The 26,666-nt window shown below is 43.6% G+C and overlaps 1 protein-coding gene across 2 annotated transcripts in view; it reads right to left on the minus strand.

The window, feature by feature from the left end:
• GUCY1B1 (guanylate cyclase 1 soluble subunit beta 1) overlaps positions 1 to 26,666 on the minus strand; it is a 97,840-nt gene that overhangs the window by 23,015 nt on the left and 48,159 nt on the right. For both annotated transcript variants that reach the window (XM_088475358.1, XM_088475359.1), the window contains 5 exons: positions 24,955 to 25,185; positions 24,148 to 24,264; positions 20,441 to 20,574; positions 11,210 to 11,407; positions 8,758 to 8,995 (listed from right to left, as the gene is read on the minus strand). In XM_088475358.1, coding sequence (XP_088331484.1) covers positions 8,758 to 8,995; positions 11,210 to 11,407; positions 20,441 to 20,574; positions 24,148 to 24,264; positions 24,955 to 25,185 — 918 coding nt within the window. The remainder of the gene's footprint in view (positions 1 to 8,757; positions 8,996 to 11,209; positions 11,408 to 20,440; positions 20,575 to 24,147; positions 24,265 to 24,954; positions 25,186 to 26,666) is intronic.

The following is a 26,666-nucleotide window of genomic DNA, read 5'->3' on the forward strand; positions in this document are numbered from 1 at the left end:
AATCCCAAATCAGGTCTGTCCCACATGAAGCAGGACATTTGGGAGGTATGCAGCTAGAGATGCTTGACTTGTTTGACAAGGTCAGAAATGCAATGGAATTTTGATGGTTTGAGGATCTTAACATGTTTGTGGTATGAGCAAACCACTTTCAAACAAGAACTTTCCTGGGATTAGGTTTACATTACTACAATAGTGTTGTTTCATACTCTACATCTGCTGGAAACTTCTTCCAAGCATTCACTACTCTGCATATTTTTGTTTTATTTCTTTTAAACTAGGGGTGAGCGGGTTCGGATTTCTGAAATCCGAACCCCCCCGAGCCCCCCCGATCCGAGTCCGATCCGAGTCAGGCTCGACTTTTCCCGCCTGACTCGGATCTGAAATCGAGGCAAAACGTCATCATCCCGCCTTCCGAGTCTCGCGGGTTTTGGATCCTATATAAAGTACCCGCGTCGGCGCCATTTTCTCACTCGGCTGTGGACAGTGAAGAGGGAGGGTGGGAGTTAGGGCTGTGTAGTGTAGTGTAGTGTAGTGCTGCTGTTGTCCACTACTTCAAAGTCCATAGGGGCTGGCTGTGTTGTGCTGTGCTGCTGTTGTTAATAGGGGCTGTGTCCACTACTTCAAAGTCCATAGGGGCTGGCTGGACTGTGTTGTGCAGTCAGTTCTCCATAGGGGCTGTGTCCACTCCAAAGTCCTGTGCAGTGTCCCAGTCCTAAAGGAGTGCTGTAGTGTTGTCCAGGGGGTGCTCTGTCCATCAGGGGTGCTCCCCCCAAGTGCTAAAAAAATAATATATTTTCTGTGTTTGTGAATTGTGTGCGCAGTAGCCGCACGTGCATCAACAAAGTAGTGCCAAGCGTGCGCCTGTGTCATAAGTAAAGGGCCGGCTGGCTTGACCGTTAAAGGGTGCTGTAACCCCCGAAAGTACACTCCAGTCCAAACCAAAAAAAAATTATTTTCTGTGTTTGTGAATTGTGTGCGCAGTAGCCGCACGTGCATCAACAAAGTAGTGCCAAGCGTGCGCCTGTGTCATAAGTAAAGGGCCGGCTGGCTTGACCGTTAAGGGTGCTGTAACCCCCGAAAGTACACTCCAGTCCAAACCAAAAAAAAAATTATTTTCTGTGTTTGTGAATTGTGTGCGCAGTAGCCGCACGTGCATCAACAAAGTAGTGCCAAGCGTGCGCCTGTGTCATAAGTAAAGGGCCGACTGGCTTGACCGTTAAGGGTGCTGTAACCCCCGAAAGTACACTCCAGTCCAAACCAAAAAAAATATTATTTTCTGTGTTTGTGAATTGTGTGCGCAGTAGCCGCACGTGCATCAACAAAGTAGTGCCAAGCGTGCACCTGTGTCATAAGTAAAGGGCCGGCTGGCTTGACCGTTAAGGGTGCTGTAACCCCCGAAAGTACACTCCAGTCCAAACCAAAAAAAAAATTATTTTCTGTGTTTGTGAATTGTGTGCGCAGTAGCCGCACGTGCATCAACAAAGTAGTGCCAAGCGTGCGCCTGTGTCATAAGTAAAGGGCCGGCTGGCTTGACCGTTAAGGGTGCTGTAACCCCCGAAAGTACACTCCAGTCCAAACCAAAAAAAAATTATTTTCTGTGATTGTGAATTGTGTGCGCAGTAGCCGCACGTGCATCAACAAAGTAGTGCCAAGCGTGCGCCTGTGTCATAAGTAAAGGGCCGGCTGGCTTGACCGTTAAGGGTGCTGTAACCCCCGAAAGTACACTCCAGTCCAAACCAAAAAAAAAATTATTTTCTGTGTTTGTGAATTGTGTGCGCAGTAGCCGCACGTGCATCAACAAAGTAGTGCCAAGCGTGCACCTGTGTCATAAGTAAAGGGCCGGCTGGCTTGACCGTTAAGGGTGCTGTAACCCCCGAAAGTACACTCCAGTCCAAACCAAAAAAAAAATTATTTTCTGTGTTTGTGAATTGTGTGCGCAGTAGCCGCACGTGCATCAACAAAGTAGTGCCAAGCGTGCGCCTGTGTCATAAGTAAAGGGCCGGCTGGCTTGACCGTTAAAGGGTGCTGTAACCCCCAAAGTACACTCCAGTCCAAACCAAAAAAAAAATTATTTTCTGTGTTTGTGAATTGTGTGCGCAGTAGCCGCACGTGCATCAACAAAGTAGTGCCAAGCGTGCGCCTGTGTCATAAGTAAAGGGCCGGCTGGCTTGACCGTTAAAGGGTGCTGTAACCCCCGAAAGTACACTCCAGTCCAAACCAAAAAAAAATTATTTTCTGTGTTTGTGAATTGTGTGCGCAGTAGCCGCACGTGCATCAACAAAGTAGTGCCAAGCGTGCGCCTGTGTCATAAGTAAAGGGCCGGCTGGCTTGACCGTTAAGGGTGCTGTAACCCCCGAAAGTACACTCCAGTCCAAACCAAAAAAAAAATTATTTTCTGTGTTTGTGAATTGTGTGCGCAGTAGCCGCACGTGCATCAACAAAGTAGTGCCAAGCGTGCGCCTGTGTCATAAGTAAAGGGCCGGCTGGCTTGACCGTTAAAGGGTGCTGTAACCCCCGAAAGTACACTCCAGTCCAAACCAAAAAAAAATTATTTTCTGTGTTTGTGAATTGTGTGCGCAGTAGCCGCACGTGCATCAACAAAGTAGTGCCAAGCGTGCGCCTGTGTCATAAGTAAAGGGCCGGCTGGCTTGACCGTTAAGGGTGCTGTAACCCCCGAAAGTACACTCCAGTCCAAACCAAAAAAAAAATTATTTTCTGTGTTTGTGAATTGTGTGCGCAGTAGCCGCACGTGCATCAACAAAGTAGTGCCAAGCGTGCACCTGTGTCATAAGTAAAGGGCCGGCTGGCTTGACCGTTAAGGGTGCTGTAACCCCCGAAAGTACACTCCAGTCCAAACCAAAAAAAAAATTATTTTCTGTGTTTGTGAATTGTGTGCGCAGTAGCCGCACGTGCATCAACAAAGTAGTGCCAAGCGTGCGCCTGTGTCATAAGTAAAGGGCCGGCTGGCTTGACCGTTAAAGGGTGCTGTAACCCCCAAAGTACACTCCAGTCCAAACCAAAAAAAAAATTATTTTCTGTGTTTGTGAATTGTGTGCGCAGTAGCCGCACGTGCATCAACAAAGTAGTGCCAAGCGTGCGCCTGTGTCATAAGTAAAGGGCCGGCTGGCTTGACCGTTAAAGGGTGCTGTAACCCCCGAAAGTACACTCCAGTCCAAACCAAAAAAAAATTATTTTCTGTGTTTGTGAATTGTGTGCGCAGTAGCCGCACGTGCATCAACAAAGTAGTGCCAAGCGTGCGCCTGTGTCATAAGTAAAGGGCCGGCTGGCTTGACCGTTAAGGGTGCTGTAACCCCCGAAAGTACACTCCAGTCCAAACCAAAAAAAAAATTATTTTCTGTGTTTGTGAATTGTGTGCGCAGTAGCCGCACGTGCATCAACAAAGTAGTGCCAAGCGTGCGCCTGTGTCATAAGTAAAGGGCCGGCTGGCTTGACCGTTAAAGGGTGCTGTAACCCCCAAAGTACACTCCAGTCCAAACCAAAAAAAAAATTATTTTCTGTGTTTGTGAATTGTGTGCGCAGTAGCCGCACGTGCATCAACAAAGTAGTGCCAAGCGTGCGCCTGTGTCATAAGTAAAGGGCCGGCTGGCTTGACCGTTAAAGGGTGCTGTAACCCCCGAAAGTACACTCCAGTCCAAACCAAAAAAAAATTATTTTCTGTGTTTGTGAATTGTGTGCGCAGTAGCCGCACGTGCATCAACAAAGTAGTGCCAAGCGTGCGCCTGTGTCATAAGTAAAGGGCCGGCTGGCTTGACCGTTAAGGGTGCTGTAACCCCCGAAAGTACACTCCAGTCCAAACCAAAAAAAAAATTATTTTCTGTGTTTGTGAATTGTGTGCGCAGTAGCCGCACGTGCATCAACAAAGTAGTGCCAAGCGTGCGCCTGTGTCATAAGTAAAGGGCCGGCTGGCTTGACCGTTAAAGGGTGCTGTAACCCCCGAAAGTACACTCCAGTCCAAACCAAAAAAAAATTATTTTCTGTGTTTGTGAATTGTGTGCGCAGTAGCCGCACGTGCATCAACAAAGTAGTGCCAAGCGTGCGCCTGTGTCATAAGTAAAGGGCCGGCTGGCTTGACCGTTAAAGGGTGCTGTAACCCACAAAGTACACTCCAGTCCAAACCCCAAAAAAAATTATTTTCTGTGTTTAGCCGCACGTATATATCAAATCGATATAACATAAATGGAGGACCAAACTTTCTCCGATAAAAATAAAATAGAGAAAGATCAAGAACCACTTCCTCCTAGTGCTGAAGCTGCTGCCACTAGTCATGACATAGACGATAACATGCCATCAACGTCGTCTGCCAAGGCCGATGCCCAATGTCATAGTAGAGGGCACATACAATCCCAAATGGCAAAGTTCAGGAAAATGACCTTGAAAAAGACATTTAAATCAGCTGAAGAGAAACGTAAACTTGCCAATATGCCATTTACGACACGGAGTGGCAAGGAACGGCTAAGGTCGATCCCTAGTATGTTCATGACTAGTGGTTCAGCTTCACATGACGATGGAAGCCCTCCTCCCACTAAAAAAATCAAAAGAGTTAAGCTGGCAAAAGCACAGTGAAGAACTGTGCTTTCTAAGAAGATATCACAAATCCCCAAGGAGAGTCCAAGTGTGGTGGTGGTTGCGATGCCTGACCTTCCCAGCACTGGACGGGAAGAGGTGGCTCTTTCCACCATTTGCACGCCCCCTGCAAGTGCTGAAAGGAGCACCCACAGTCCACTTGCTGATATGCAAATTGAAGATGTCACTGTTGAAGTACAACAGGATGAGGATACTGGTGTAGCTGGCGCTGAGGAGGAAGTTGGCGAGGAGGATTCTGATGGTGATGTGGTTTGTTTAAATCAGGCTCCGGGGGAGACAGTTGTTGTCCGTGGGATGAAAAAGCCCATCACGGTCATGCCTGGGCAGAAGACCAAACATTCCACCTCTTTGGTCTGGCAATATTTCTATCCAAATCCGGACAACAACTGTCTTGCCATATGTACCATATGTAAAGGTGAAATAAGTAGGGGTAGGGACGTCAACCACCTAGGAACATCCTCCCTTATACGGCACCTGCAGCGCGTTCATAAAAAGTTACTGTCAAGTTCAGAAACTTTGGCTAAGACCGTAAGCAGTCCAGGGACACCTAAATCCCGTTGTCCTGTTGTATCCAAGCGCCTGCAAACCACACCGTCAACTCCCTCCTCGTCAATTTCCTCCTTAGTTAGGATCGGAAGTAGTCCTGCAGGCCATGTCACTGGCATGACTGACTCTCCTATCCGGGATTCCTCCGGAGGATCCTGCATTGCTACGCCTACTGCTGCCGCTGCTGCTGTTGCTGCTGCTGGGAGTCGTTCATCATCCCAGAGAGGAAGTAGGAACACCACTACTTTTACTAAACAATTGACCCTCCAACAGTCCTTAGCGAGGAGGATGAAGTACGACAGCAGTCATCCTGAAGCAAAACGTATAACTGAGGCCTTGACTGCTATGTTGGTGTTAGACGTGCGTCCGGTATCCGCCATTAGTGCAGTGGGATTTAGACAATTGATGGAGGTAGTGTGTCCCCGGTTCCAAATCCCGTCTTGATTCCACTTCACTAGGCAGGCGATACCGAGACTGTACAGAAACGTCAGAAAAAGTGTCCTCAGTGTCCTGAAAAATGCCGTTGTACACAATGTCCACTTAACCACGGACATGTGGACAAGTGGAACAGGGCAGACTAAGGACTATATGACTGTGACAGCCCACTGGGTAGATGTATCACCTTACGCAGCAACAGCAGCAGCGTCACCAGTAGCAGCATCTCAGAAATGCCAGCTCGTTACAAGGCAGGCTACGCTGTGTATCACCGGTTTCAGTAAGAGGCACACCGCCGACAACCTCTTAGAGAAACTGAGGGAAATCATCGCCCAGTGGCTTACCCCACTTAGACTCTCCTGGGGATTTGTGATATCTGACAACGCCACCAATATTGTGCGGGCATTACATCTGGGCAAATTCCAGCACGTCCCATGTTTTGCTCACACAATAAACTTGGTGGTGCAGAATTTTCTGAAAAGCGACAGGGGCGTGCAGGAGACGCTTTGGGTGGCCCGAAAAATTTCTGGCCACTTTCGCCATTCAGCGACTGCGTGCCGAAGACTGGAGCGCCAGCAAACACTCTTGAACCTGCCCCGCCATCACCTGAAGCAAGAGGTTGTGACGCGGTGGAACTCAACCCTCTATATGCTTCAGAGGATGGAGGAGCAGCAAAAGGCCATACAAGCCTATACATCCACCTATGACATAGGCAAAGGAGGGGGTATGCACCTGACTCAAGCGCAGTGGAGAATGATTTCCGTGTTGTGCAAGGTTCTCCAGCCCTTCGAACTTGCCACACGTGAAGTCAGTTCAGACACTGCCAGCTTGAGTCAGGTCATTCCCCTCATCAGGCTTTTGCAGAAGCAGCTGGAGAAAGTGAAGGAGGAGCTAAGACGGAGCGATTCCGCTCGGCATGTGGGACTTGTGGATGAAGCCCTTCATTCGCTTTGCCAGGATTCCAGGGTGGTCAATCTGTTGAAATCAGACCACTACGTTTTGGCCACCGTGCTCGATCCTAGGTTTAAAGCCTATGTGGTGTCTCTCTTTCCGGCCGACACAAGCCTGCAGAGGTGCAAAGACCTGCTGGTGAACACACTGTCAGCTGAAGCGGAACGTGACACGTCAACGGCTCCTTCTTCATTTTCTCCTGCAACTGGGGCTGCCAGGAAAAAACTTAGGTATCCTAAGCAACCCGCTGGCGGTGATGCAGGGCAGGCAGGACCAAGTTTGGACATCTGGTCCGGACTGAAGGACCTGGCAACAATTTCTGACATGTCTACTGTCACTGCATATGATACTGTCACCATTGACAGAATGGTGGAGGATTACATCGGTGACAGCATCCAAGTAGGCATGGCAGACAGTCCATACCTGTACTGGCAGGAAAAAGAGGCAATTTGGAGGCCCCTGTACAAACTGGCTCTATTTTACCTGAGTTGCCCCCCCTCCAGTGTGTACTCCGAAAGAGTGTTTAGTGCAGCCGGGAACCTTGTCAGCGAAAGGCGTAGGAGGTTGCTTCCACAGAATGTGGAGAAGATGATGTTCATCAAAATGAATTATCAGCTCTTCCAGGGAGACCAGCCTCCAGAAGGTACAGAGGGACCTGTGGTGGTGGATTCAAGTGGGGACGAGTTAATACTTTGTGAGGATGAGGATGTACACACTGAAGAGGGTGAGGAATCGGTGGATGAGGAGGATGAGGATGACATCTTGCCTCCATAGAGCCAGTTTGTGCAGGGACACATTAATTGCCAGCTTGTTTTGTGGGGGCCCAAACGAACCAATCATTTCAGCCACAGTTGTGTGGCAGACCCTGGCGCTGAAATGATTGGTTTGTTAAAGTGTGCATGTCCTGTTTATACAACATAAGGGTGGGTGGGAGGGCCCAAGGACAATTCCATCTTGCACCTCTTTTTTTTCTTTGCATTATGTACAGTTTGGGGCCTAGTTTTTCAAACTGCCATCCTGTCTGCCACTGCAGTTTCACGCCTAGATGGGTCACGTGTTTGTGCCGCCCACTCGTATCGCTTAGCATAGTCATCCAGCTACCTCGGTGCAACGTTTTGGACATAAAAACACTATTGTGAGGTGTGAGGTGTTCAGAATAGACTGGAAATGAGTGGAAATTAAGGTTATTGAGGTTAATAATAGCATAGGAGCAGAAAAACCTACAAATTCTGTGATTTTAGCTGTTTTTATGCTTTTTTAAAAAAAAATACAGATCCAAAACACAAAACCCAGAACCCAAAACACGGAAGGGTGGTTTTGGCAAAACCAATCCAGATCCAAAACACGAAGAAAGATCCAGATCCAAAACCAAAACACAAAACACGAAAAGTGGCCGGTGCACACCCCTATTTTAAACTGGTCCTACTGTATAAGTCTCAAAGTAGGCTACATCATGGTATAATCTTTGCTACTTACACATATACATTTGCAAACATTATTTGATGTATTGAATTTCATATATCAATCTCATATATAGATCTCTCATCCACATAAATCAAGTAGGTCATGTGATACAAGTGGTGATTACTGAACGGTTAAAAAAAATTATCTTACATGTGCAGGGCCCAGAAACATTACAAACTTAAAGAAATTTAAATCATCAAACAAAAAACAATGTGGGTGGGCTCTATTTTAGAGATTGGACATGACTAATTGGCTCCCCTAAACCAGAGAAGATAGCTGCTCTCTACTCTATCATGGACAAAGGTTGTGGGGGAGGGACTTCACTCTATCATTTCATATAGTGCAAATAAAGATATTGCCTTGTTTAGTGATTATACCACACACTAGGGAAAATTTCTTGCCAGGAGCCAATTAACCTACCAGTATATTTTTGGATTGTGGGAAGAAACCAAAGTCCCTGGAGGAAACCGATTAATGCATGGGGAGAATATAAAAGCTCCACACAGGTGGGGACTTAGTGGGAATCAAACCCACAACCTCAGTGCTGTGAGGCAGTAATGGCTTTGTCATTTCTATTAATTCAATATCAATAATGGAAAACCAACTGATACTATAGGAATAAATAGTTCAGAAAAGTATTTCTGTGTAATATTTCGCATGAGTTTATTATTAAATAGTTCTGATGCACAGTAGCTACTAAATCATAGGACAATATCCATTTGTTATTTGGTACACCAAAGCCTGTGCTTCTTTTACCTTATAGACGAAAGGATTTTTCCTGGAGTCAGTCAAAATATCAAATCTTGTATAGATGTCATTTAGAAGGTTTACAATCTTCATGGCTCCTTCCCCAGACGCATGCTTGCTGCAGAAAGCATTAAATCCCACAATTCCACTAAACAAAATGGTGACATTGTCGTATCTTTTGGCTGGAACTGGGCGCTTATGTCTCAGTTCATTAGCAACAGACGGAGGAAGAACGGAGTACAGCAGGCTGCATATGGAAAGAAAATGAGACTGAGAAATGTACAGATGTGTCCACATACATCTATCCTCCATACGCTACAAGTCTCGCCACACATAAAGCTGGAGCTCCGTGTGCCTCGGTAGCGCCGAGCGTCTTTTGTGTGTCTTTTAACCTTCAAATGCGTCTTGTTCACATAGGAAAATGTGGCAATCCAATGGTGTAAGCTGTTATCCCTACACTTATGTCAATCAGAAGTGTAGGGATGGCAGCTTATACCACTGGATTGCCACATTTTCCTATTTTTTTAGGTGTTAAAGTGGTAAGGTATTTAAAGAATTTTAATAGCAATGTACAAAGGTGTCTGAATGCCTGTATGTATGTGTTCAAGTGTGCATTGTTCAGAGTACATGAAAGTCTATGCTCTCCTATAGGGTTGGCAAGTTAAATGTAGTTGTAGGGGATTACGCTGGTGAGAGCTGAGGGTGAGCTACTGTCAGGGTTGCAGTAATAAAACAGTTAATGAAAGGGAATGTGTAGTGGGGAGATTAATGAGCTGGAGGAAAAGTATGTGCTAGTCTTACAGTACCTTATATTCTGACCAATGTTATCTCACTTCACAGTGTCAGAACAGGCATGGAGGGGGGTTCTGTGTAGTAACAATGCACAGAGTGCTGTGGTGACAGAGGGGGTGTTACCGGCAGCAAGGCCGTAGTGTCAGTAGAATGTCTGTATTTGGAGAGGTTCCTGGATATAAAGTGATTATATTTTGTGATTAATAATGTCAAGGAGTGATGTCAGTAGGGCCGCCCACAAACGCCCGGCGTTCCTAAGGGAACGCCTGCGTTTGCCTAACCACCCCCCCTCTCCGCCTACAAAACGGGGCCAGCTGTCAATCAACATCGACAGCTGCCCCGTCTTGTAGCGAGCCCTGGAACGACTGAACTTCAGTCGCTCGCTGGGGTTCGCGCATGCGCCTGCCGGAGGCGGGGCATGCGCACAGGGCAAACATCAACTCGCTTGGGAGCGCTGTGCGCTTGCAAGCGGGTCTGAATCAGCCCCTGAGTTTGAGAAATACTGCATTAGTATATATTATATATATATATATATATATATATATATATATATATATATATATTAGGGATGTGCAGGCTCGGATAGGTTCGAGTTTGCACGTTGAGTTTGGATTTTTCCCTCCAAAAAAACGGAACTCAGAAAGAGGCTAAACGTCATCTTACATGGACGAACATCATCATTCCTGGACAAAAGTCCAGGAATGATGATGTTCGTCCATGTAAGATGACGTTTAGCCTCTTTCTGAGTTCCGTTTTTTTGGAGGGAAAAATCCGAACTCAACGTGCAAACTCGAACTTATCCGAGCCTGCACATCCCTAATATATATATGTTATTTTTTAGCATCTTGCTTATGTATTAAATTATGTCCTAGAACATTCATTTATTTTACAGAGATGGGACATGATGATATATCACCCAGAGAACAGTTTAGTGATGAGGAGAGGGGAAGCACATAAAAAGTTGTCAATAAGGTGTAAAACAGTTACCTCAGGACTGTATACACTATAGTACCCCCATTTATTATCAATATTAAACACCAGTGACATTTTTCCTTTAGTGTCTCTGTGATACAAACAAAAAATTGACTGGTATTTAACAAAACTTACCCTTCCGGCATGACACGGGGATCTGGCAGTGTCTGGAAGGCTTTGCTGAAGCTGGAAAGGTACCGCCGGGTCTCCATTCCCGGCAATGGGGCCTGCATCGCTAACGCCATCTCAAAGATGGCAAGAGCAATGCTTGACAAACATCGGTAATCTAAATTTGTTAAATCCAGAAACCTGGAATAACCCCTTTAGCGAGCACTAAAGGAGTTATAAATTGTTGATAAATGGGGGCATGAACTTAATGAATGCTCTGTATTTGCAAGTTTATGAAATGGTTAAAATAAGAACTAGGGACCTCAATCAACTCCTGACTGGTGCATTTGGATATTGGTTTAATAAGCAAATATCATGCTCCTATCGATGTATCCATATGTCACATTCAGCTCCTATCTCTGTTTGTAGGGCCATTTATGGTGGTACACAATAAGTAGGTCACCGTTGAAAGTAGAATGGAGAGAGGTATCTGCAATCTGCAATTTCTGCTTTGAAGTGGCCCAAACATTTCCAGCGCCAGCTTTGCTATCATTATTCTGTCACTGTAAAATGCTAAAACATTGCTCACGTATCAGTCTTTTTCTTCTCATCTTCCAGGGCTCTCAGGGTGTGCTGCAGCTTGTCAGTCAGGATTTCCAGTTCTTGAGTTAATTTATATTCTTCTCTAAACTGCTCTCCCAGAAGTACCAGGTCACGGGTAGCATCATGGAGGGGGATGTCACTGAGATACAATCCTCTTCTTGTCAGATCATCCAGGTTCATAACACTGTAATTAAGTAATTATTCTACTATTGATTTTTTTGCTACAAGAAAACATTTTTGTCATATGAAACCCAGCTAAACTTAAACATTACAAACTCACAACCATACCATTTTAAAATGTATACATCAATTAATTACTAATATGTTAAATTGTGTTTAGAATAATCACTTTCCCTGTAAACCCATTACACTGCACAACAATGAAAATGTTTCCGATGTGAAAATAGCCGTACTTCTAATTGATTTCAGCATGCAAAGAATGAATATGACATTTAAAACTCTCAGTTAGCTCTGAGTTCCGAGATCTAGCCCATTTATGACGATGTAGGGGTATTCCTAGTGAAGTGGGCAGACTGGAGAGAATCTTACCAGCAATCTGCGTTCCGCACAGAGGGGGCGGGGCCTAATGACCCAATTAAATGAATCAGTTATTTGTCCCCTCCCCTATTCAAATATATGCGATTCACGGGATTACCCACACAAGATAACTGTGGTGCACTGAGTGACAAGCATAGTGAGCGATTCCACCAAGACATTTCAGCAATGGAACAAAGATATCAGGGTAGGTGATCACTACTGTTGGACAGTGACAAGAGATGCCCCAGAAGAGGAGTACAAGCGACAAGCAAAGAGAAAGCACCCACATGAATAGGTCACTATATTAGATAGTACTTTAGTATGCTGTATGTTTGTTTCGTATGCTGTATGTTTGTTTCGTATTCTGTATGTTTGTTTCGTTTTGTGTTCTTATTTGTGATTGATTACATTAAAACAACTGTTATTTATTTTCTATCAAAAAAATATCAGATTATTTTAAAATAGCTTCTCACTATGACTATATTACTAATGCACATCCAGTATAGTGCAAGTAGTGTAGCTCAAAAATAGAGCTAGTAAAAACATTCTGAAATCATTTTAGTTTTTCTTGACCTCAAATTAGTAATGTATGACTATTTTTAGAAAGGAAACAAGTTAAAAGTATTAATTTGTTGTACAGTGTTATTATTATGTTTTATTTATACGATGCCACGAGGGTTCTGCAGCGTTGTACATGGCGAATAGCATACAACAAAAATCTGTAGGTACATTAGAAAGAGACAGTTACAACATACTTGCCAACTCTCCCGGGAGAGTCCCGATCTCAGGGGGTCTCTCCTAGTCTCCTAACAAAGTTGCTCCTTCTCCCGATGCCGCCCATTTGCTGACTGCAGTGGGAGACCCGGAGGTTGGATGACGTGATATGCATTGATTCATGTGATCCTAGCCCCACCTTCACTTTAAAATGCTTTGAATAGCAACTTTGAACAGCTGGGAGCGGGGCCACAATGACATGTAAATCCCCTCCACCACACACAGCTGGTAAGTATGGTTTACAAATGTACATATTAGATATAAATAATCATAATCCACAGATGACATGGGGCCTGATTCTGAGTTGGGAATAAAGTAAAAAAAGAGCAAGTAACTGCACCTGGACAAACTATGTAGAAATGCAAATACATACATTTTGTGCATACAGGGTAACTTAAATACTGGCTGCTGTTACACGTAGCCCACAACTGCTGGGCAGCTTTATTATTACACTGCAATGTACATTTCAATTTGGATAAACCCCTCCAAAATGTAAATCTTTCTGCATATTTTAAATCTGCCCCATCTGCAGTGCAGCATGGTTTTACCGAGGTGCCCAGTTACTTGCTCCTTCTTGCTTTATTCCCAAATCTGAATCAGGCCCATAATTACATAGAAGAGATAGAAAGAGGGAGAACCCTGCTAATAAGAGCATACTGTACACTCTACACCTCTTCATTAGAACTTATCCTACTCGGTATGCAGTCGGGAAGCCGGCGGACCTAATCCCGACAGACAGCTTCCCGACTGTCATATCCCGGCAAGGGTCTAAAGACTGTCATTAGACATATGCCGGGCGCTGAGTGCGGATAGCCGCGGGGGGGAAGGGTTAGGTTTAGGGATCCCGGGGGGGACTTTGGGTTAGGTACCCCACCGGGAGGTTAGGTTTAGGCTAGGGGAAGGGGGGGGTTAGGGTTAGGCACCCGTAAGGGAGGGTTAGGGGGTAGAATTAGGTTAGAGAATACTTACCTTGGACGATCGGAATTTCCTCCTCTGCTGGGATGCCGCTGTCGGGATTCCTACCGCCGGGCATGGGTCTGGCGGTAAATCATGCCGATTCCATCCTACTCCTATCAATATCACCAAATTTAATGCATCCTCACAACTTACCTCAATTTCCATCCTGAGCCACACTTGCTTCTTTTGTTTCAGTTTGCCCCCTTCTTATTATAATGTAATATCACTCATGAGCAGGGCACTCCCTACCCAGTGATTTCATGTCTGCATTTATCTTGTCTACCTTGTATGTCCCTGTTCTATGTCCTCTTTTCCCCACTATCCAACGCTGCAGAGCACTGTTGTGCCTTCCAAATACATAATAATTGCACCAAATACTCCCATATACATTAATTAAAAAGGAATATATCTGAACATTTTAACTATATTTGTTTACATTAATGCTTGTTATTCAGTGATGCAAGAATAAAGAGATATACAGGTTGAGTCTCCCATTTCCAAATATTCCGAAATACGGAATATTCCGAAATGCAGAATTATTTTGGCATGACTGAGATAATGAAACCTTTGATGATTTTTGATGGTTCAATGTACACAAACTTTGTCTAAGGCACAAATTATTAAAAATATTGTAGAAAATTACCTTCAGGCTGTGTGTATAAGGTGTATATGAAACATAAATTAATTTCATTTCTGTACACAAACTTTGCTTGAGCCACAAAATAATTGAAAATATTGTATAAAATGACCTGCAGGCTGTGTGTATAAGGTGTATATAACACACAAATGCATTCTGTGTGTACATTTGGGTCCTATTCCCAAGATATTTCATTATGATATCTAAATATTCCAAAATACAGAATATTCCATTATCCAAAGTACTCCTGGTCCCAAGCATTTTGGATATGGGAGACTCAACCTGTAATATAGATCTATAATGCTACATGTTTCAAGTCAAGCAGTAATATGGTAGGATTATATATTATAATTAAAATATGGTAGGATCATAAAATAACACATCTCCTTTATAATGGCGGTATGACTATGTTTATACATGTAAATGTATATTCATGACAAACATATTGCATTTCTGCTTGGATGCTTATTCTTGTCACCTGCACCTTATTTGCTGTGGTTCCCCATTGTGCAATGTACAAAAGTCAGCCAGCTTTCCTATTTGGATCCCTTCCTAATAGGTTTTAACTTTCCTGATTTCTTCTGTGCTGCACGCTTTGCCATTATTTAGCTATTTTTTTTTATTGAGTACTTTTATAGAAAAAGTTTTCTTGTTTAAGAACAACCACACATGTTGACAGCAGTATAGGCACAAACTACACAGATGTACATTTAATAACACAGTATTGTGCAGGAACAAACAATAGGATCAAATAATCACACACACAGTACCAATATGCAAAATTGATGTAGGAAAAATAGCTTATCAGAAATTGCATACATCAAAACATATTGAAATACAAAAGGACTCTCCGGCGCTGGGAGGGTACAAACATAAAACATGTGTCTATGGCACAGAGCTGTAACTAGGCATTCCCTTACTCACCCATCTAGGGAGAGCACATATGCATGTATCTGGGATGAGCCACAGATGAATAAAGTAGAAATGGTAACCACAGAATTAGTAACCAGATGTTTATAGCATAGAAATTACCAAAACAGGTGTACAAATGTCGGGACTCGGTAGGCAAGTGAGCTGCCTCCTGACAAAGTTTCTAACTGCATAGTACATATGAGTGCAAATACACCCTCTATGTACTTAGCCCATGCTTGCACGCTCCTCCAACCTCTGTTCCGCTTCTCTAAGTAGTAGTAGAGTTGTAAAAGCAAAATATAGTATATCCCAATAGCATAGGGATGAACACATAAGAGTTTTCAATAAATCTGTATGTTGCCCTACTACTGCAATACATAGGGTATTAGGAACACTGGATATGTTTTAGCCTAAGCACAGTAGGCCTCAACCTAGGGGGAGCAGTGCCTGAGAAACACTCAATGGGTTCCCATGCTATCCTCCACTTTTATTATCCACCCACGTCCCCTTGAACTAAACCCAGCAGTAACTGATGTTACATGAGAAAGTACAAACTGATCCTACACTATACTTTGACAATATATTAAGGCTGCCATCAGAGAACATTACATATTGAAATACATGTTAGGCTGGGCAACTCGCTCCAAAGTCTTTCACATCAGGCCGCACCTACATCTAAGCAGGGTTGCCTACCCCCCCGATTTGGGCGGGAGCCTCCCGATAATTGGGTGCGGCTCCCGCCCCCCCGGAAAGGCAGGCAAGCCTCCCGGCGGCCGGCGATCCCCCCAACATCCACCGCAATTTAGTCTTAGCCCCCGCTGCGAGGGCAGCCAGTGACGCGATTCGCGTCATTTTGGCCCCGCCCCCTGCCTCACAATGCCTGTATTATCGGCATTGTGTAGCGGGGGCGGGGCCAAAATGATGCGATCGCGTGACCCCGCCCCCGTGACGCCTACAAGCATCAGGCACCCGTCCGGACACGCCCCCTTTTTAGGTCACGCCCCCGCTGCCCTGCCGATCTGGCTGCTCCCTCCCGGAAGGAGCAGCCAGAAAGTCGGCAACTATGCATCTAACCATAAGTTCAACACAAGTATTGCTATGAAGTTATAAGTGGCTTCAATATTACCTGCATACAGCATTTCAAGGAAACTATCCCCCTAAGCAAAGGCAGTATTTACTGGGCACCATGGGAATTACCTGACAGTAGCTGCAGGTAGAGTGGAGCTACATAAGTAGCTCACAAACTATATATAGCACAAAAAAGGTATATATAAAATGTTCCCTCAAATCATTAAATCCAAGCCAGGGGCACTATGGATGTTACTACATACTGCAAAACAAAGATATTGATCTTCTGCACAGGTTTAATTTAATAGCTGTGGTGAGACAAAATATATCCTTATTTCTGCTGTTACATGACAAGGACAGGAGACAAATGTAGTTAAATGAATATTGTATCTGCAGCCCACCCTTTTCAGCTAGCAACAGTCACTCCCAAGCAGGAGAGCAGAGAGATTTGTGAGATAAGACTGCTGGGAGTAAATTTACTAAAGTGAAGTTTTTAGAAGTGAGTTTTAAAAGTGATGTTGCCCATAGCAACCAATCAGATTCTACTTAACATTTAACTAGCACATTCTAGAAGATAATAGCTAGAATCTGATTGGTTGCTATGGGCAACATCACTTTTAAAACTCACTTCTAAAAACTCTCACGTTAGTAAATTTACCCCCTGGTCTCTTCTATGAGGCTGGATAGCCGAGTTACGAAGCTAAGGATTTAGGAGTCTGTTTACTAAGCAGTGTTAGGAGACAGATTGAAAAGTGATAAGGCACCAGCCAATCAGCTCCCAACTGCCATCTCACAGGCTGTGTTTGAAAAATGACAGTTGGGAGCTGATTGGCTGGTACCTTATCACTTTTCACTCTGTCTCCTGACACTGCTTAGTAAATAGACCCCTTAAGCACTAGCTAGCAAACTATATATTGAGATGGTGGAAATGTCCAATGTGCTTAGATGTCTATGTACAGATGTGTTCTTAAACATCTTTGCTGCAGTCGCGCTAAAAAGCTCTCTATAGGCAGGCCAGGTCCTGTGAGACGCTGGGTGTCTTTTTCGACAAATATGCGTCTAGGTCACAATGTGATGTCACTAGGACACACTAGCAGACTGTGCTGATTAATTTGATATGCAACACTTGTATATTTGTGTGCGACTGAGTCTCTGTATCTGTATAGGAAGTGTTACAATGCAGCGGCCGCAGCTTTTTTCATTCCAAGTTCCGTTGTGGTTCACATACAGACGCAGGTGCACACAGATATACAAGTGCATAAATGGGGCCAATCATTTTCCTAGTGTACAAATGCAAGTAACAAATCTACATTCTAAAATATTCCCACAAATTCATGTAATATAGGCCCCCACATAGAGTATAGCACTATCAGCTTCAGAGGTTAAAACGCCATTAATCAATCAGAAGCATTTATCAGAAGCTAGCTATTGTTGGTGACAGTTATCGTCAGCGTGTATGTGCACCAGACTCATTGTCAGGCGTATCTGCTGTGATATAATATACAAGAAATAATGTTACATTCCAGTATAATGTGTACCATCACTGACACTCTACAGCAGGGGCACGGCCATTTGTTTATGCTACCCTCCTAGGTAAACGGGTACACCTAGGCTGAGTAGCATAGCCCTTTGCTCTTGCACAATGGAGCAGTGGCGGAACTCCCGGAGACAATGGAGTCAGTTGCCGCCGGGCTCCAGCCCTGAAGGGGGCATCTGGCTCCATTGTCTCCAGGGTACCAGACGTTCCACCGCACCTACACCTATAGTACCGCCGGCTTTGTTCACTTCTACTGTAAAAAGAGAGCCAGAGGAGCCGCTGAGCTGAGCGCCAATCAGCATCAGCGATGCTCCTCCTCCGGCTCCACTACACTCTGTGGTCTCGGCGGGTCGCGGACGTCACGTATCATGTGACCGCCCGCGACCTCACCCTGTGCCTGCCCCTTCTGTCTGAGGGGCCTCCGACAGTGCACCTGCGGCTGGCAGTGGCACTGAGTCTGAACTTGAGTGGAGAGTGGCCGGGACCCAGGAGACAGGGCACGTGGTGTCAGCAGCCAGTCCCCGGCGGTCGGTGCAGTCTTCCAGCTGCTGCCCTGCACTCACTTCTCCCCAGGAAGAGAACCACTGGCCAGGACCAGGGATCTGCATAGAGGACTTCTTCCCAGTGAGTCCCTTCTCACTACTACTCCTGTCCCCTGCAGTGTTTCCCACTACACCTAATATCCTGCCCCCTGCAGTGCTTCCCACTACTCCTCCTATCCTGCCCCCTGCAGTGCTTCCCACTACTCCTCCTATCCTGCCCCGTGCAGTGCTTCCCACTACTCCTCCCATTCTGCCCCCTGCAGTGCTTCCCACTACTCCTCCTATTTTTCCCCAGTAGCATTTTGTAGTTTTTTTTTTCAGGGGGGGGCACCAACACTTATGTTGCCTCCGGGCAACTGGGACGAAGTTACGCCACTGCAATGGAGGGGATAAATGCAGATGTTTAACATCTGGTTTTACCATGCAGTTTAGGGGCTTGAAAACCATCATACATCAGATCTTATTTTCAGATCCACAAAATACCTAAGTGCACTTCAAGGACCTTGCCTATTCTTCCCTCTCTGCAGGGCAGATGTAGCCTACAAATGTTCTTCTCCACTGAAGTACAGCTAGAAGGTGAACAATGCTTCACATGTTCCAAGTGTTCCATGATTTCTCATATCCCCAGACTCAGAACTGGTGCAACAATCAAGTCCTATTGCAGAATGAAAATGAATGTGTCCCCTTCAGTAGAGCAACAAGCACCCATAGAAAAAATGCACCTTCTCCCTTAATCCTACTTTAATAAGATCTCTTCTAAAAATTAAAAAACAGAAATGTTTGTTTGCTTAGCAAAATGAGGCGGAGCACTGTGACTATTCCATATTTAGCCAGACAAACTCTAAATCTGACCAATCCCAGTGGCGGCTCCAGAGGTGCGGATGCAGTACAGTCCAATATTCAAATAGGGGAGCTACACCAACTGCCACCCCAAACGCTGCCAACCATCGCCGGCTGGGACTCACTAGCAGTTGGTACGGTCAGTGTCGGACTGGGGCATGAAGGGCCCACCGGGGAATGCAGTGGTAGGGGCCCATGCTTAAGGGGTGTGGTTATACATCAGAGGGGGTGTGGCCAGTCACCCAAAATGCATGGCTAATCAATAGGTGTAGATTCTATAGAAGGGAACCAAGCACCCATATTGATCAGTGGTACTGCTCCACCAGATAACTGACCATCTAATAGAGTAACAAATGTATAATTTGTGGTCTGGAACCTGACACCTTGAAGAGGGGGTGGGCCCTTAGGCAGTGGGGCCCACCAGGGATTTCCCCTGTATCCCTGTGGGCCAGTCCAACCCTGGGTATGGTTCCCCTATTTGAATTTCAGACTGCGCTGCAGCCCCACCTCTGGAGCAGCCGCTGATCCCCACCATTGGCTGGTGCTGACTTCCACTCCTCAGTTAATGTTGCTCTCTTGATTTATGAACCCATGAGCTTCAGCAGGAAAACTGCGTGCTCCCGTGCAAACTGAGGCACACACTGCTCCAAAGAGGATGTTGTGCTGCATCAAAGCTAGTTTGCATTTTTTTCATTACTTCCACTATGGTATTAAAAAAATATATCTATATGATTGTGCTTGGTTTATATGTATGATGGCCATATATCTAATGTGTAACGCAGAGATAGGTACCAAAAGCTTGCTCAGACCAACAGCACAACTGAGAATTTACAGCATTGTGCTGACACCCTCAATCTGTGCAGCACTCAACACAGGAATACAAGGGAGTGCACACTTCAATTCTAGAAGCTAAGAGAGGATAAGGGGAAGATGAGAAGTAGTCCTAATATCGACACCACAATGTCGACATTGTTGAGATGTCAACATTGAATATGTCGGCATCTGCAAAATGTCAATATGTTCACAGTGTCAACATGTGAAATGTTGACATTCTGCACAGACCGGCAATGGATGGTTAGGGTGATGCTGTTGGAGGGTTAGGTTTAGGCACTAGAGAGAGACACTAGTCGTAGGGCTAGCCATACTATATACACAGGTAAGGAGTGTAAGGTTTGGGCTATGAATGTCTGGCAATGAACTCACATTGAGACTCTTTCTTACAGTCTTGAAAGTTTCCCATATGTGCATAGATTGCATTTCCCCCTTCTTAATAAGCAGCTGCATATCATAAAGACTATACCATTTCCTCCACTGACAAATTCCTCACTAGCTATAACCCCAAAAAGTACTTTTTGTACATTCTAAAGTCCTTAAAACCTTTTTATATGACAAAAAGATAGTATGACAGATTACCTTGGAGAGCACAGGAAAAGAATGTTGTCAGCTTCTGGTAAGTAGATCATTTGTCCCTTTAGGCGAAGACAACTGAGCTCAGTGACAGTCAGTTCATCCTCATTCTCTGACTTTTCCACATCAAGCAAACCTTCCTAATATTAAACGAACATTATATTAATTCAATCTATGAATACAGTCACTGAAGTACGGTATGTTACAGCACTAGGTGTTTTCCACCTTCCAGTTACCAATGCTCCCTAACTTTCACCTTAGTGTAGGGCCGGCCTTGAACTAACCCTTTCTTGCTACATTACTTTTTGTGAAGTGTGGGTTTTTAGAAATGGAGATGTTGCCCATAGCAAACAATCAGATTCAAGCTTTTATCTTCCAGAACAGTGGTTCTCAAACTCGGTCCTCAGGACCCCACACAGTTCACATTCTGCAGGTCACCCAGCAGGAGCACAGGTGTAGTCATTACTCACTGAAACATTTGAAAAGATCCACAGGTGGAGCTAATTATTTCACTTGTGATTCTGTGAGGGGACCTGGAAGACATGCACTGTTTAGGGTCCTGAGGACCGAGTTTGAGAACCTATGTTCTAGAAGGTGCTAGATAAATGTTAAGTAGAATCTGATAGGTTGCTATGGGCCACATCTCCACTTCTCACACTAATTTTCTTGCACTTTAGTAAATAAATCCCTAAGAATATGTATAAAAGTTTGTGAAGGCAAAGTAGAATTAGCTATGAAACTCATGTTCAAAATTATGTTGGGTCTCAATGTCTGCAGATGGCGCTACTATATGTATCACTGACCTTAGTTTACCCTTCTCTTTCCCCAATGTTGCTTTTTTTCAGTTTGTGCTGTATGTATACTGTAGGTATCACATTCATTGCAGTCTCACACTACTTTATTTCAACATTCTGCTGTAGTTTGAAAACTTTACATTGTGATTAAGTTTTAACAAAGACAATAGTAAAAGTAAGGAAAAGTTAATTTGCAATGACATTGAAAGTGCAAAGTTTTATTTGAAAACTATCACCACTTTGCCTGATAACTGTTTTTCTATGGAGAAACAGACAATAGAAAGGTATTTACAATAGCAGCCACGAGCCAAGCAATATCAGTGATTTTAATTATTTTACATCCATTTCCTCAATATTAAAGGAAAGTCAGAAATTAGTCATCGACCATCACAATAAGAGGGAAGGACACTTCATTAAGCTGGCTTGGCACTCTGTGATATATAAACATTCCACAGCAGTATTTATTTGGCCTAGTGGATTGCTATAATGCTATGTAGTCCAAATAAAATCTTACTGTATATTTTAAAAAACATTAAAAACATTTTTAATTTTTTTTTTTTAACTGAGATATCTAAACTATGGGTAAACATAACCTTATTAGGAAATGTTCATACTTGAAGTATACTGTAACTGAATTAAAGCTGGTTATTTGTTAAAAATATATTTAGAGTCAATTAGAGGCTCTAATTTGGTATTGACAAACAATAGGAGACTAATTTAATATTTTCTTGTTTAATCATTTTATATTTTAGAAACAGGGTTACAAAGATTGGATGATATTGCTGCAATAACTGCTGCAGAACTGATATCATGTTACTAAATCTTTCTTAAATTACAGCCAGTAAATTGATCAAGGAGAATCTGAAATGTGGGACACCAACAATACACTCATATTAAGACAGCCGCTTCCACCCCCACCACACTCTAGAATTAAATAACATCTTATTGAAGTACTACCATGTATAAAAGCAGATATCTCTGCAATCTGTTGTCATATAATTTGCAGTGGAGATGACAGCATATAATGTTTTATTATCCTGTTTAAATCTGATTACAGTACCTAATTGTATATATTTAACAAGATATTTAATGAAGATTATATTTTAAGTACATCTACGATTTCATGTCTTAAAGTGTGCCCCAGTCTTCTTTCCACTCCTTATTATATTTTTGACTCTAGGGAGCACTACCAACCTATGAGTTAAATATTGAATTCCACTCACAGGAAACAAGAGAAACATCTTGAGAAACATTTTCACTATCTGTTGGTCTATTAAATTATTTCAGCAAAATATTAGACCAGTGCAGTATCTCTATCCTTTTTTCGTGTGTCAAAAAGATTTTATGACAACTGAAAAGAAACAATTTTACGGTCTAATATTCATAAAATAAAGACCTGGGTTCAACTGTTTCAGTAAGTGCACCAACGAAAGAGTGTCCATAAAGTGTTTTTGTGAATTTATGATATTAGAGAGTAAGTGAATTTCTATTCAGTATTTCCTATTAGCGTGTGAGAGATTGGGTGAATGTGATTGTGGGACTGGAATTGGGCTTTTTTTGGAAACAGGAGACTAAGATTTGTTCAGGGTACAGGTAAGGGAATTATGGGTTAGGGATATAAAGTGGTATTGAGTAGTAGTGTGAGAGGTCATTAGAAATTTGGAGATTATAAAAGTGAGGTATGGTATTGTTAATCAGGATTTAAGCCGCATACACACTAGACGATAAATTGAACGACATGACCGATAACGATATCATTCGTCACGTTCAATATCGTCCAGTGTGTATGCAAGATATCTTTAACGATGTCTTTCATCGGTCGTGCTTGCAGGGCAGCCTGGCGATATCGTTATGGTTCTGCAAGTATGGGGATGAGGGAGGGTACCGCCACTGAACGATATTGTTAACAATATCGTTTAGTGTGTATGCTACATGTCGTTAACGACATTGAGCCCGGCAGTGCAGGGGAAACACTTAACGATATCACTCATGGAGCAAATCGTTAAGTGTGTATGAGCCTTAAGGGTTGTAACCGAGTGTTATTATAATGGGAAGTCAGTGACATTGTTTGGAGAGTAAAGTTGATTCATACTTGCACTCCACATTGACATAGTTTTTGTGTTATATAAATAGTGAATATCTAGGTGGATAGCTATGGATGTCAGGCTAAGGCTTTCCAAAGCAGCAACTGAAAACCATAACCAATGCTATAAATCACACTTGGTTGAAACATCAACTGGCGTTGAAAGAAAAAAACAGAAGATAGTTTACAATGGACCTGATTCATTACGGATCACTATTGCAATTGCAGCTGTGATTACACACGCAGACTCACTGCGAAAATATGCTAATATTTGCAATCGCAATGCTGTCACAGCCTAACATAAGGACGCCCACTTCCCCCTACTCACATCTGTAATACATTGCAAGTCTGCAAAACCATCGGTACCATAGAGTACCATCGGAGCCTCACGCACAATTACAGCAGATCTGACCTTACTCAGAATCTGCTAACCTCATAGCATGCAGTGAAAGCCCAAGCTGCGTATTCCATCACAGTGGCTAATTTATGCACGCCCCTGTAACGGCGTTCAAACGCACTGACACGCATGCGTTTCGCTGAACCCCCCCCCCGTCACCACCCCCAAATGGTCACTTCGTGTCAATCACTCTGCGATGAGACTGCGGAGTCACTGTGATCGGAGTGGAGCCTTCGCACATGCGCAGTATGCAACAATTGGCCATCTGTGTGCGTAATCGCAGTTGCCAGTGGTAATGAATCACGCCCAATGTCTGTAAACGTATTGTCCCAAAATGTTATTTTATGAGTGCTGCAGTCACATTGTAGTATTGTGAACCTAACCAAATCTTCAACCAGTTACAATTTATCAGCCTGCACTCTTACAAATGATTAATTACCTTGCTCCTTAGGACAAATACTGTGTTGATATGAGACAGGATCCCATGGAAGCTAATGTCAATATGTGGTCGTACCAAAGAGAACACTGACAGCAGGTTACAATTTCCAGGCTGGAGCTATAAAATTGTTGAGAAAAAAATAATAACAACGATTACATAAGTTTTCGGTAACAACTAGAATACGGAATTGTAAAGTCACTGATCTCAGGTAATTGAGACTGGATGTAGTATGACAAGTATTATAATACAATGCTGTTTACTATCATTGCAGATGATTAAAAAGGAGATGAACTGTATAAAAAAATAGTCCAATAATAGAGATAATTCACAAATAGCGAGACTTGCATGGAGAAGCACATCTACATATGGGCAACTCTGTATATTTTATGGGACCGAGAAAGCTGAGATGTACAGTACAACTACATCTGTCATAAATGACATTCTTGTTTTACACTAATTCCCTTTAAAATATAACTCCTGAAGCTGATCCTTGTAGGGCCATATTGGAGGATCCTGGGGTGCCTCCAGGTGAGTTGGTTCTCAAGTTAGAAACACATGAATATATGACCCAATGTAGGGCTATTGAATATATATATATATATATATATATATATATACAGGAGCACCTGAGCGGTGCCTTGACGCAGCGGGTGGCTCGCCATGTTTTGCAAATGTGTGTAACTGAGTCCTCTGCATGTTATTATTAGGGAAGATGAAATGTCGCTTTGGCCCATTACAGGGTGCTGGGGGAAACCCCAAGTAACATATAATATACAGAATGTTTATGTTGTAACATCACCCTGTTACCTGTGGCAGAACCCTGTAGATGGCATTTCCACACTGTGTAACAACAAGGTCTCTATCAAACATTATATGAAAAGGGAAGGCTTTGCAGAAAGTATAGGGACTTATGCGGGATTCTTGAGTCCCATTTTCCTCAAATCTGTCCAGATCCTCATAGAAATCTTCCTCCTTGGAATCCTTTTCCTCAATCAAGAATTGTGTATGGTCACATTCCTCATTTCTTTGTTGAATGACCTAAGCAAATAAAATAGCAGGAAGCTAGGATTAAGCAAATGAGAAATATTTTATGTTATGTTCTATGATATGGCTTCATTCATCCGGAATGCATGTTTGTTTTGGAACATTGTTTTACTGGACTAAAATGCTTAAAATACAGCAAATGACACTTACAAATTATGAGGTCTGTCATTTTCCAAGCTGGCCCTGCCATTCCCTCCTCACTAAATTATTTAGGAGTGTCCAAACAGTAACTGTAGCTGGAGCCACATATTTATAATATTGGAATATTAGTGGAGTGCACTCTACTACAGTGGGCAGGAAAGGGGCTTTATACTTCTTTCACAGTCAATTGCATAGTTGAAGCCCCCTGTTGTGGGATGCCACGTATCCCATGAATAACAATATATGACCAAGCAGCTATTTTTAAGTTACATTTCTGGTGAATTCTGTATAACAGATTTCCAGGTAAAGGAAAATATACTTAAAAATATCTGAAATGCACAGTGTTATTTTTCATGGTTAAGGAAAATCATGACCCTTGTAAATTTTCTTATGCTGGGCACTCCGATCCATCCGATATCGGCGTATCGGGCAGATAATTGCACAGTGTATGCGGACGACCAATGGGAAAATATTGATCGGTTGAGCATGCTGGTCACGGCTGACCGACAGACATTTCCCCTGTTCCTTCACATGGAAGGAACAGGAAAATGTCTCATCCCAAGGGAGGAGCACAGATATTGGGACCAATACACAGTGAGATATCTCACAGTGTATGCATGTGATATCTGCTGGGTGTCAGGCTGCCAGATAAAATGTCTGCTGCTCTGACAGGCATTTTAGCTGGCAGTGTATGCCCAGCATTGCATAAAGTTGAAAGGAACTATAGAACACAGGTACTCCCAAACTTTAACAATAGGAGTCAGAGGATAGTTCCTCACTGGTAACAGAAGCTAATTTGAGCATCAGAATTGCTTGAACATTAGTATTACTGCCCTGACCACACTCCCTACCTCTACTCTGCTATTAGACAATCCTTTCTCACCTTCAGCACAAGTTTAACCTGCACAAAGCTCACAAGCCATCATCTAGTGACTAGTCACAGCCTACTCTCCAAACTCTAGCCACAGTCTATGCTGATAGTAGAGTTGAACAGGTAACGTATGGACAGCAGAATAGAGCGAGGAAAAGAATGACAGCAGACAGAAATGTTACAGATTAGAAATGACAGCACAAGTGACAGATTGCACACTTTAGCTAGACACGGGGCTGCCATCAGAAATTGTGGGGCCCAGTACGGACAAAATAGGCAGGGCCCCCCGGGGTATAGGGCAGACTTGGGTGGAGTTGTGGATAATGTGGGTGGAGCTATTTCGGGGGTGGTGCATCAATTGGTGTGTAAATCAGGGATGGCTAGACATGGTGAATGGGGGGGCACAGGGTAGAGAAGGCTGGATATTAATGAGGGGCACAGGGCAGAGAAGGCTAAAAAAGCG

This window comes from Taudactylus pleione, unplaced genomic scaffold, assembly GCF_031769625.1.
Source record: "Taudactylus pleione unplaced genomic scaffold, aTauple2 ptg000170l, whole genome shotgun sequence".
Classification (NCBI taxonomy): domain Eukaryota; kingdom Metazoa; phylum Chordata; class Amphibia; order Anura; family Myobatrachidae; genus Taudactylus; species Taudactylus pleione.